This window comes from Limulus polyphemus, unplaced genomic scaffold (assembly GCF_000517525.1).
Source record: "Limulus polyphemus unplaced genomic scaffold, Limulus_polyphemus-2.1.2 Scaffold307, whole genome shotgun sequence".
NCBI classification, from domain to species: domain Eukaryota; kingdom Metazoa; phylum Arthropoda; class Merostomata; order Xiphosura; family Limulidae; genus Limulus; species Limulus polyphemus.
This window is the reverse complement of record NW_013665917.1, coordinates 527078-541222: the sequence shown is the minus strand read 5'-3', so window position 1 is coordinate 541222 and position 14145 is coordinate 527078. Positions and strand designations below refer to the sequence as shown.

The 14145-nt window shown below is 33.6% G+C and overlaps 1 protein-coding gene across 1 annotated transcript in view; it reads left to right on the top strand.

Annotated features, from left to right (window-relative positions):
* Window positions 1-528: 528 nt before the first annotated feature.
* The window catches only part of LOC106457251 (solute carrier family 2, facilitated glucose transporter member 1-like), a 34210-nt gene continuing 20593 nt past the window's right edge, over window positions 529-14145 (top strand). Inside the window, exon 1 of the mRNA XM_022383086.1 lies at window positions 529-636. Coding sequence (XP_022238794.1) covers window positions 604-636 — 33 coding nt within the window. The 5' untranslated portion in view covers window positions 529-603. The remainder of the gene's footprint in view (window positions 637-14145) is intronic.

Genomic DNA, 14145 nt, shown 5'->3' with positions numbered 1-14145 from the left:
TTCTTTTCAATGCATGTGACTTAACAGAATAAGGATTAAGAGAAATATACATGACAGGTCTGCTGATTATAATAAATACTTAAAAACAAAGTTTACTATTTACATAATTAAAACTTTATTGGAGCCGTACGGTTTCCACTTTAAACCAACACTCCAATACTCTACAAGTACTAGTTTCGACGTGATCTACGTCATCTTCATGATAAAGAAACTAGTATTTGTAGAGTGTTGGAGTGTCGTGTTAAACGGCTTCAATACTTTACAAATACTAGTTTCGACGTGATCTACGTCATCTTCATGATAAAGAAACTAGTATTTGTAGAGTGTTGGAGTGTTGTGTTAAAGTTATGTTAAACGGCTCCAATAAAGTTTAAATTGTGTAAATAGTTAACGTTGTTTTTAATTATTTCCTATAATTTTGAATATTACCCAAATGCCGGTCATTCATGGTCTACTGATGTTTGCTTATCGAAGTCGTTCGAGCCTAGTTTTCGATTTCATGCAACGTCATAAAGGGGGGGGGGGAGATAAAAAGTCGAACACATGAGCAAGTTGCTTGGCCACTTTGGGTAGAACCTAATACCCTTTATAACAAGGAGAATCATGTGTGCCAACAGCTATGCTTCTTTTCGTCGGGTAAGATCACTTTTGAAATAGATTATTCATTTATTACAATAACGCTGTTCCAGTAATATGTTGTATTTTTACGTATAACGATTGAAAGGTTTAGTACAATCATATTTGCGATGTGTAAGATGAAACTGTCGCGTGACAGTATAAATAGTGTATAACGGGATGTAAAATTTGACCTTCTATGAAAAAAAAAAAAAATTAGGACCTATATGAATAAAACAAATCTTTCGAAGTATGACAACTTTATTTATATATGCTAATGTAGGGGAAAAAATTATGAAAAGTGTTTTCCACGCCATAAAAAACAGAACTGTTTCAGATATACAAAGAATAAAGTAACTAAACTGTTTTTAAGTACTTGACATTAACTAAGCTATTTGTTGTTTGAAGGGTATTTTAGGTAATGTAGACATAGTAGAGTTTTTTGCTCTAATGTCCTACTCTAGGAACAATACAAAAGCTATCCATTACAGCCAAAACTCTACAACTGTGCTATTTGTATTATTATTATAAGGAAATAGTTTTAGTGCAGAAAAGAAAACTGTTGCAGTGTAATACATATCTGTAAATTGGAAAATAACTATTATACAAGCAGAGACACGCAAAATATTTGCGGCCAAATTAGTATCTTTATTGTAACAGTACTTCTTTAAATACAGGATTTTCAGAGTAATGCCAATGAATTCTAATCGCAGACAATGAAATCTAAAAGTCCACTTGTCTTAGGCCTAACATTAGTTAAGCCTTTATTAAGTACGACCTGTATTTGATAAAGATCTAAATTAACATTGTAACTTGTGCACGTTTTTTTTTTTTGCTAAACCTTACCGCACTTAATACTATTAATAAATAACCTTCGAATATTATTCTACGACCTAACGTTAGACCTTTTTTTAAAACTTTGATAAGCTTTTAATATGTTGTATAAACGTCTAGTAAAGTATATTACGTCCTTTCTGGCGTAACTCGAAGATTTAACAAAGATACGTTTTCAAATTGCAAATAAAGGTGTAATTTTTCGTACATTTTAGTCCAAATGTGCATTTAATTTTCGATCAATCATAGACTACTCTTTTCTAATTGACAGGAAGACAAACTACCTGAATTACATAATAAGTTGTTATGACATCAGTGTGTAACCAAGAGACAGACAGACAGATGCACACTGTGTTTTATAGTATTAGATCTCCTTAAGTAGATTTTCTTAAAATAAAGATAACGGTTATTCCTCAGAGCCTTTGCCTACTCTTCGGAGATTTTTTCAAGAGTTTCCTGTGCCAAACAATTATTGTAATAGAATATTTGCTTGGTGAATTGTTTTTATTTACCTTCCACATGGGAACTAATCTTTCGGCCAGTTTGTCAATCCTATGTCTGTTTGTCTTTCATACTATGTTCTTTCTAGTTTGAGCAGCTATTTGAAGGATTTTTAACCAATGTAATAGTGAAAAACATGCTTATATTATTTGTAATATTCAAACAATTCAAATATTCAAAGTTTTCAGGTAGGTAGAAGTCACCTCTGTTTTATTGGCAGAATTTAATATATCCAAGTATTTGCACGAGGGAAACTTTTGGATATTAATTATATAATATTGAAACTGACTTTCAAACTCTCATTGTATGCTGAAACAAAATATTATAGAAAACCTTATTTTTTCATACGTATGTACATAGTTTAATTAACCAGATTTTAGAAACTAATCCTGTCGAGATAAAAGGTTGTTTCGAATCCACAGGGAACGTATATGTTCTTAGAAAAGCTGATTATTCGCATTGCCATCTTTCTTGGCAGGATCTAAGTTGTTAATATTTTTATAAATCATTTCCTATATGTAACGCCCCCCAGTGGCACAGCGGTATGTCTGCGGACTTACAACGCTAGAAACCGGGTTTCGATACCCGTGGTGGGCAGAGCACAGATAGCCCTTGTGTAGCTTTGTGCATAATTAAAAACCAAACAAACAAACAAACCTATATGTAACATTTAAACAAAATGTTCTAATGCTGGAAGAAAACGTTTTGTAGATGTAAAATCTATTTATACAGATATGGTTACCCTGACTTGCATGTGAATTATTGAAATTGAACGGGCAAACCGGATAGATAAATTTAAAGCTTATAATGTGCAACAAGAGTTGCGACAAGACTACCGCTAATGAAGTGTGTGACTAGTCCAAACATTAATACAATATCAGTTAGCACAGGCGGTAGAGCGCATTTGATAGTGTTTGCGTGTGGTGAAAGTGGAGGATGTATATGTATATAAGTGTATGTATGGGTGCGAAGACGCATACGCCTACAAGCACACATAAGTACTGAAAATCAATGCGTGTGATAGTGACGCTATGGGGAAGGGAAGTGAGAGGGCTTTGCTTATGTTCACAGCTCTGAATTGGAAGATCCGCCTAGCCTCCCCTCCTGGTGATATATGACACTGATATACACAACAAATCTGTTTTTGTGAGCGCTGTGAACGACAAAATTGTATCCAAAATTGGGTTTATACCATAAACAGTATTCCAAACAGCAGATACTCAGTATTCGTTGATAAGCTTCACGAAAAGTTGTGTCGCAGTTCATATGCACACAGATACAGATTTAACTGAATATTCACATCGTTAACATGTAATTTAGAATAATTTATGCAACTGCATTTCCACCTAACGCTATGATCACCGCTATCCTTCGTTCCGATCTTTAATATAGGCCTATATATACGTACAATTATTGTACTCCGCCGCCTATAATGAGCATAGCATGTATTTGAATACGACGGAGATGCCGTGTAAAAACTGTTGCCATATGTGCATGCGGAATCTGAACGTTAAAGCAATTACAATAAAATTCGGATGTTAGAATAGATCAAGCTAAAGATCTTTGAATGGAAGTTACTTTTATCATGAGTATTTATATATCACTGATCCAGATATATTTTTTGTATGTTGTTAAGCACAAAGCTACGCAATGGGGCATCCAGAAATAACACATTAAATTTAAAATTATCTCATCCTTAAGTATATAGTGGAAAAAAGAGGATGTGTTTGCGCAAGTTTTTTGTACTTAGTAACCCTCATAATTGCAGATAAAATATCAGACTTTCCCTCCTTTTAGCGGCAGCTTTAGTAAACCATACAGCTACCCATTAAAAGCTTATATAGCTACGAGAAAAAAAAACACACACACACACAAACAAGAAATAGGAGACTACAGGAATTTTCAATAAATCTTCTGACTTCCATCACCCTATATCTCCGTCTGTCCTTGTACACGTAAACTGTTGCTGGTGGTGATAGTATGGTGCTGAAGAACTTAATAACTTTCTTTAATAGATTTTGCACTTTATTTATTGTTTTACACACGTTGATTTAAGGGAAGAACCTAAAAAAGTTTTCAAGAAGAAAGCAAAAAAGAGTCAATAGTCAGTTCGTCCCCAAAAATAGGAATAATTTGAAATCAAAAATATATTCTGAATTGTTATATATACACATTATTCATTTTAAGTTTAATATGATAGTATTATTTAGTTTATATTGTGTGAGCATTAAAGTAAGTTATTTTTAGAAGCATTAGTTATGGCAAGTTTGCTTACGTAACTGTTTACGAATCATTTGTTGTGTAGTTCAGTTGTTGTGAGTTGACCTCATGTTACTCGACTCTTCTGAATTTTTCTCGTTGCTGTAAGTGAGTATTGTTACATTTTAACGTCTCGAAGTTCGTACAAAGTTCTGGGCCTCAGTTGGGCAATATATATATATATATAGGCGACCAATTTAACGCAAATAAGAAAGTTAATAAAAGTGAAGGTAAGACAAAGTTGGTGAAAGATATAGTCAAATAGATCTAGACTATTTATAAGTTTACCCATAAAGATTGTATAGTGGCGACTTTTAAAATGTAATAATCGCAGATTGTATTGCAATAACAGAATAGAGAAGAAGAATTTGTCTTGTCAACTAGGTGGTTCTAAAGTAACTGAATCAGCCTGTGTGGACTCTTGACGAAGATAGACGATTACTTAAAATTCTAGATACAACTTTGGTGATTAACTGTGTGATGAACATTTGTATATAAGTTTGACCTGTTTTGAATATATTACCAGTTGTGTGCTGTCCGTGTTATCGTTGAAATCTACAGACACCTACTGTAAAAACTCTTGCCCATACACTTTCATAAAAATCTCACACGAATAAATGGTTTGTTTGTTTTTGAATTTCGCCCAAAGCTACATGAGAGCTATCTGCGCTAGCCGTCCCTAATTTAGCAATGAAAGACTAGAGGGAAGGCAGCTAGTCATCACCACTAACTCTTGGGCTACTCTTATACCAGCGAATAGTGGAATTTACCGTCACATTATAACGCCCCCACGGCTGAAAGGAAGAGCATGTTTGGTAGGACGGGGATTCGAACCCGTGACCCTCAGATTACGACTCGGGCCCGAATAAATGGATTGGTAAGCATGAACAAATTTCTAAATACTTCTGAAAATAGCATTAGTAACACATTTTTTCACTCCTAGTTATTATTACACATTTAAATTAGTGGAAAGCCTTCAAGTAACTTACAATTAGGATCCATTTCGCTTTTCTTTTCTTTTTGACATGAGTTGGTCATTATTCTGAGTATACTGTAGAAATAATCTGAAACTGAGAAAAAAAGAATTCTGGATCTCATTGCTTCATGTATGTTTTAGAAAAATGGAGTCCCAGTCGTGATCATTACTAGGTTTATTCAGTTCTGGTGAGCCAATAACTAACTTCAGCGCTTGTAATGCAACATGTATTGTATAGAATAACAACGCAAAATTCTTCTTCTGCACACCCAAAAATCTCCAAGTTTCTCCAGTGACTATATATAGATATAGACTAACAACGCTAAAATCCGAGTTTCGATTTCCCGTGATGGACACGACAGATATCTCAATGTGGCTTTCTTCTAGAACAAACAAACAATTCACATTCCATTTGAAATTACCGTTTCTTAATACAAGTGAATCTCATACATAAAGAACAAAGAATAGCTGAAGCCACCCTTTTACTTGGAAAACCTTTTATTTTCATAACATTTATTGCATATCCTGGTGGATTTCCTACTATTATATTTGAAAATTTTATATCTTATTTTCAACACAACAGGACTGTACTGTTCACATTTTTTAAGTCCTGAAAATGATTATTTTATGTGAAACTTTGCAATGATAACAGCTGCTTAGCAGATAGGTGTAAATTATAATCATCCCATCTACTCCAACACGAAAAATCTAGAGAAAAAATAAAAGAAACTATATTCACTGAAACGCAGGAATGGCTAGAAACCGCGTGAGTATATTATTACACGAATTTGGCACTTAGATAGCACTAAATACCACCTGTCGTATGTCATTCGATTACTCCAACGCTCTCCTTCAATAATTAAAGAATTATCTCCAGCTCTGTTACAGTTTTTCTGTAATATTAAAAAACTTCTTGGACCAGCATATATTTGCCCAGACGAGGCGGTTAATTAACATTGAATTATTACAGTTCTTCCATATACTAATCAGAAATAATTATTCCCAGATCATTTGTCATTTTTCTATAATATCAACATAAAACAAATCCCCCTGGACGAGCATACATTTTGCCCGGATAAAAATATTCAAATCAAATGGGCCCTCAGTAGCTCAGCGGTAAGTTTGAAGGCTTATAACACTAAAAACTAGGTTTCAATACCCTTGGTGGACACAGCACAGATTATTGTGTAGCTTTGTGCTTAACAACAAAAAACAAATAAAAACTGGTCAAAAACAGAAAACTTTTTTTTTCAAATTTTACTGTTCACCTGATAAAAAATGAAATCGTATTCATTGTCTTACGTTTTACAAAAATTGGTGAAAAATAAAAATTTCAAACAATTACTTAACCTTTATGTATTATAAGGTTGTATTCTAGAACTTAAAGTTAATTCTGGCTGAATTAATTCAAAATACCACATAACCTGAATACTACCGAAATTTTATTGGTGCTGCCTTCACGATAGTAGCCGTATATTTCGGATATTTTGAGACATTATTTGCCATACTTGTAATAAGCTTTGTAAATGTTCATAAATTAAACTTTTATCAAACACCCACTTGTTCTCCCTGACATCATCATTACCACCCTACTATTTCTAAATAATTTACAAATAAATTTTCAATCGTTATTAACTGTTTATGTTCGTCATCGGTTTTCCTAAAATAACAGAAGCTGGCCTTCACGCATTTGGTTTGTTCCACACAGATGTATAGACTTTGTTACTTTTAAGGGACAGATACAGGATTAACAAACTAAAATACAATGACTTATTGAAATTAGTGATATTTTATCTTGGACATACAATCGACAGAAGAGGTGTAAAAGGACTGTTTAAAATGTATATTTCAGGATTAGTTTATGGAGATGTAACCAGCCCAGTCACGGCAACTTCAGAGATTTAATTGCCTCAATATTTATTATCTTTTTATATGTTAGATTATCTGAGATATACATATTGTTCCTGAATGATTTCAAACATTCGATAAAAAATCTTGAATAAAAACAACAACTCAAATTCGAGGAGGAAATTCAGTATTACGTTTTGATCAGCATGATGTTCCCATCTGTATATTGCTGGAGTGTTTCTTTTAATAACTGTGTACAGTTAGCACGTGTTCGGGGTATACTAATTTACTATGAAGTTCTGACTAGAGTAGCCTAGACTTCCTGTTCTGGAGCTTATGGTCGTTTTTTCATCATACAAAAATACCAATTTACACTTACAAACATAATTTAGATTCTACGTCTTCAACTTTTCCAAATATCTCTCAATAGGTTCTCAAGGTTACTACAGTGTATTCTCAGACTGCCTTAGCAACACTTTTCATTTATTTTGCGAGTAATGTTGGCAGATAACCTTAAGGAAAGTATTGTTATTTAATGTAATTAATACAGTGCAATATTCTGAAAATGCAAAATGGGTAATACTTACACACCGTTCTCCTACAAAATAACGGCAGCTATTATAGATTAGTCTGTTTATGTATGTTTTATCAAGTTATATATTTACGAATCAGTCCTTATGGTCAGTCAACGACCTTTTTTGTCAAGTATTATATGCGTAATTTCAAATATAATTGTTAATTGATTTTTTAACTTATTTAATGTTTCAAAGGGGTCTTTACTATATGAAAATGTGAGTATCACTACGTGGATTGACATCCCAAATAACTGGATATGTGGCAAATGCAATTATGCTCGCTGGAGGTATCACCTATAGTCCCCACCGCGTGAAGAAATGCCATATTTCCACATATGTTTTTTATAAAGTTTGGGTATTTTCAAAATCACCAGTGAACTCACTCTGATGTGTTAAAAAGCATGAATGCTATGCTAAAACGGCTTACAAATGGGGAGAGAGTCACCATGGATGGAACTGTTCATACATTAGATTTTTTTTCAAACATCTTAGCTGAAGGATATGCTGCAGAATGGTACTTACTGCTTAAAATATTCCAACATGGAGGTAGACGCTGCTAACACTAATTCTACCCGAGACGTAATCAAAGTGAATGAAGAGCACGGACACACACCAAACTCAAGATGCTCATAATCTTTACAAAGATGGGCACAAATCGCTGTACAGGATAATCGTATTTCCCCCTTCGCACAGTCATCCAACTATATGTTTAAAGTATTGAGAGAAAAGGGTCGTGTAGTGAGTCTCTTCCCTCAGGAGAACTGCTCATGCAACAGTATGAGGATACTGGAACACAAGAAAGTCTACAGTTTAATGGAATTTAAATTTCGTGCCCAACAGTTCAATTCAGGGAGGAAGATACCACGTCAAAAGGAATACCGGGGACTGTGGTACAAAGTCTTGCAGAAACATCATTACCAGTAAGAAGCAGGTGTGTACTTTGAAGAAAATTGCTAACAAGTATACCCAAACAATTTAAAGAATCGACATGTCCAGAGCATCCAGAATTTAAAGCTATGAAAGTGGAAAGCATCGTGGTTAGTCTGCCAGATATAAAGTCCCTATTGGACAAAAGTTAGTTGACTGATAGCCTTACCGATTGATTTTCTTTAACTAAAATATTAACAGAGGATATCAGGAAGAATGATGTGGCTATTTGCGTTTTACTCCTCACTTGACGAAATCCATTGATATGTACAGTCATACAAATTTAAATTTACATTAAAAATTGGATGAGATGAATAAGAATATTTGGATCATTCCAATGCAAATACATGGCAACCATTGAGTATTATAATTGTATTCATGAAATGACAATTGATATTTTATTTGGATTTAATGCGTGGTCTTTAGAATCTGGTTATCTGTAGAATGCAAAGTTTCATGCGCTATTATCATCATCAGAAGAGTTGGAAGAGTGATTCGACTGAATGGGCATCTCATTCACCATGCATTATTTCACCTCAGGTGGTCGTTTGGATCTGCAGTGTTCAGGTCTGTCTCTATGTGCATATATCATGTTGTAGCTTTCTGTGATGACGTAACAACTGTTCAAAGATGAATTGCTTCGGAACTTCTAGGTTTTTCTGATGTCTCTGAAAATGTAGCTTTCATAAAATTAAAGAAAGGATTATATCAGCCAGATCAAAATATGACCCCATTTGTCGCTCCCCAAAACCCCTCCGCTAATCATTAATCTACAATCATATTCCTGTCAAATGCAATATCAGTGTATTTCAAATCGATGTGATACATGTGCTTCATAAGTGTTAAGTGCCATGGCTGGAACCACATTGAATGTACCGAGGAACTCGGAAAAGTTACACGTTGAAAATACATATATCCGAAATTATGCTAACTATACAAGTGTAAGATATTTATATATATCTAGACTGTACACGAAGATTTGATGTGCGTAAGTTAAAACAATAATACTTTCTTCTGCAATAATAATCGAACGTTTGTAACAAGTGACTTTGCATCCTGAAAATCGTAATTTACTTTTTAACCTAAATCTTTACATACTATGTATCTTGTTATAGATTTTTTTTACACCAACTCTATTCAAAATTAAATAATGTAATTACCCACAAATTGTGATATTGCTGTGTTGTTCGAATTGCATATTTAAAATTATACGTTTACTCTTTCTTCATTGCTGTGCAACTGTTAATTAACCGCCTCATCCAGCAAATATATGCTGGTCTAAAGAAGTTTTGTGTTTATTACAGAACAACTATAATAGATTTGGAAATAATTCTTTCGGATTACTGTAGGGGAAAGCTGTATCAATCGAGTAACATATGAAACGTGCCATTCTGTACTAATTAACTGCCCCGTTCGAGCAAATATATGATGGTCTAAAGAATTTTTGTGTTTATTACAGAACAACTATAATAGATTTATACAGGATTACTGTAGGGGAAAGCTGTATCATATGAAACGTGCCATTCTGTACTAATTAACTGCCCCGTCCGAGCAAATATATGATGGTTCGGAAATGTTTTTGCTGTTACAGAAAAATATAAGAGATTTGGATATAATTCTTTAGATTATTATAGGAAAGTACTGGTGTAATCGAGTGGCATACGAAATGTATCATTCAGTGTTAATTAACTGTCCGTTTGGGCAAATATATGTTGGTCTGGAAAGTTTTTTTTTTATTTGACATGTTACAGAAAAGCTAAAACAGATATTTGGAAAATTATTTTTTTATTAATGCAATGTAGAATTGGCGTAATCTTCTAGCATATGGCACAAGACATTAAAAGCTATTTAATTGCCTCGTCCGAGCAGAAATATACTGGTTTTGAATGTGTTTTTCATATATTACATAAAACTATAAAAATACGAAAATGGTTCTTTCTGTTTAGTGCAGGGGAGTTGGAGTAATCGAATGATATATAAAATGTGTCATTCAGTGTTAATTAAGTGTCCCTTACGAGGAAATATATATTGATCCGGTGAGGTTTTCTGATATTACAGAAAAACTGTAAAAATTTGAAAATAACTTTCTCTTATTTGTCTTAGTTGGTGTAATTGAAAACATACGATATTTAGAATTTAGTGTTATTTAAATGTCCAGTCCGTTCAATAAGAAGTGACGTTTCTGCTTTTAACCACTCCCAGGAAAGATAGACCTGATTTTTTTTTGTCAGAAAATGCTAAATATCATGTTTTGCGAAAGTCTGTCAACTTTTGAGAATGTGAATAAGAATAAATGGCGAGTGACGTTGTCCGAAATGATTTGCTAGAAGTCTACGAATGCCCACCGAAATGATTTGCTAGAAGTCTACGAATGCCCACCTCATCGAAATTCACAATTAATGGCAAAATTCTCTTCTCTGATTTCATGTGCGGCACGTGAGGTTAAGGTGCAACAACTGTTAAAAGCACACACTAATTTCATACTGGTCACACACTGACGTGATGATATCCTATATCTGGTAACTGCGTTATGTACAGACAATGTGTTTTGTCTTCCGTTGTTTTCACTGGTCGAGTTTCATTATTGGGGTGGATGGGATGGGGGGGGGGGTCTGATCTTTGCGAGTGAGTGAATGAAGGAGGCCAACATTTGGTGTCATCTGTCCAATTCCTGGGAGTTTAAATTCATATTAACAGAAGATCCTACAGTAAAATCGTTGTACACCAAATGGCCTAAGGATAGCCGTTGAAAAATAGGCCTAACGTGTTTATAACATCAAGTTTAATATTATGCAAGTGCAGGGGCGTTGCTAACTACTAAAACATTAGAGGCTTAAGCCACAAGAGTAGCAGGTACTTTTCGAAATATTTAAAGCCGAATTGGAATTTAATACATCATAATTTACAAAAGATCTTATAATAGATTTGGGGGACCGTAGCCCATTATGCAACTTCGTACCTAACAATAAACAAATCTTAATCTCGAACAACTGCTACTAATGAAACAGAAAATCATATGTTTACATATGTAACATCAGTGTTTTCTACATTTTTAACAACATATTAATTGTCGTTAACGAACACATAATGTCAGAGAAATGTCTGTCTTCTTAATCTACAGAACCTGATGTAGAAGTGACGACATTGCCGTATTAATGTTTAAAATACTCCAAGGCTATATGATAAGAGAAATGTATTATATCAATACCTGGTGTATAATCTATACGTGACAAAAATATATATGTGCGTATGAGAATCTTATTGTAAAGAACAATCTGTACTAATAAAAATACTAGGACTTATTGTTGTTGTTAGTGGTATTTTAGCGCAAAGATACACAATGCGTTATCTGCGCTCTGTTCACCGTGGGGATTGATCCCCGGGTTTTAGCTTTGTAAATCCGGAGATTTCAAACTCCAGTAATGATGTGTAAACGTGATTTAACACTTTCACATGTTAATTAGATGTTCGTGTAAGCGGTTATAATTACCATGGTTCTTTCATAAACTTCAGTTACTCTAAGCATTTGTTATTCAGTAGATGTAACTGGTGTTATTTTCGCAGCAATAATAAAAATAATTGTAGTCAGTCTAAATGTAGTTTACACTTTATGTCATCTTTTCTCACCAGGGTGTTAACAAGTTTTTCCCATAGTATAGATCAAATGCTTTCATGAATGTAAAAATTAGAATGATTTGTTAAAATAAATATTCGGAGTCGGTGTTGAATAACGCAGACTTAATTTTTGAGACCCTAGAAACAGTAACAATCTTAGTTCTACAGTTATGTTTACTTTCTCTGGGTTCTAAGTGCCCTTAACAGTTCACATTTATTTATCTAACATCTCTGAGACTTCTATGTCTTGTTTATGTTCAGACGGTTTGTTAATTTGCTTGACATTTACGTGATTTTTTAGTTTATTTATTTTTACTTCAAGGGTATTATAAAGTTACGAATTGAACCTTGGAATAGCTAATCATTAATGTATGTTACTTGCGATCCATAGTTGTGAAAAATACTGCGGTGTTTTATGAACGTCCAAAAGGCATATTCTTTTGATTGGTGTGACATTGACAACATTCTTTATAATGTTGAATAAAGAACTACATTTTACTAATTATTCTTCGATAGTTTATAATGTTTTCGGTTATTTTAATTAAAAGTTTGAAATTAATGAACAATTTTCATGATGCTATAAAAATATTGTTAGGTAGCCTAAAGTTTTCGATTATTTTAATTAAAGAATTTAACCTATAGCTTTTAAATCGCCAACATGACTGTAGATATTATAATATTTGTGGGAAATTCTTAGATGTTGAACACTTGTGGTGAATGTGTGTTTAAAATATGAAAACTAAAATGTAGATTTCTTTACTTATGGCTCAGTATTTATTTTCTTTTATTAAGCTAACAATCATATATACATCTCTAATATTAAAAGGGCGTGTCTGTGTGTGACCGCCATAACTTCAAGAGGAAAGAACCTACAAACCTGAAATTTTGCACCAATACTAAGTGGACCCTGAGGGTGTGCACCTGGGTATTAGTACTTATCCACGTGGGTGCGCGCGCGCACTCACATTTTTAATGAGGCAAGCTAGCGAAAAACCACGTAGAAAAGAAGTGGTTGCTTATATAATAACTTCTAACATATAGAAAAGCTAGTAAGTTTTGGTAACAGTGCATTCCAACAATGGCTTTTATGCCATGTTGCTTAGCAAGAAAAGTATATAGGTTATACTTTTATGCTTAAATGGGTTCATAATACACACACTATTAACCTAGTAACCCGAACGAAGAAGCCGGGTACTTTCGCTAGGACAGCAATAAAGGAACACGATAACGTGTGTGAAAGTTAGTGAAAAATCACAGTAAATGAAACAAACTGTCAGATGCCTTGATATTAGTAAAACTTGTTTTGACATATTTGTGAGTTCTTTCTAGTCTCACGATATTTTACATATAATTTACAAATGTTTTAACACGAACTCGAATATGTAACACAGAATGTTGAACTAAGCTTTTGAATGTGTTTCACATGAAAACAAACTACACAAAATGTAACAAGATAGACATTTTAGCTTTTAACATTCAAAGATATATATATATATGCCTTGACGCGACTGTTGTATTGAAAAATTATTCATTTTTACTTATATTTAGTTACATGCCTTATTATTCATGGTTGATCTTATCGGGTAGTTTCTTTTGGAAAAAATAAAAAATAAAAAATCTTGGATATCACCGAAATATCAGTAGTTCTCTACATAGTAATCATTTATACGGTGTTACAATTTAACCTTGAATGGAACAAACTCAATTCTTCTTTAAACTCTGCTTCAGTAATTTATTGATCTCACTGGCTCGAATGATACCCGAGGCCGGGCGTGGCCTAGTGATTAGCGTTCTCGGAATTTAACATAAGGGATTATGGTTCGAGTTCCGTTGTCACAAAACTCTTTTCGCACTTTGGGACCATGCGTACGCTATGAGTTTGTAAGCTCAAAATCAGTCCTTGAGTATCTTTGCTTAAAATTCTACACAAGTCATATAAACATGTACATATATATACAGGGTGTCCCAAAAAAATGTATACACATTTTGAATGAT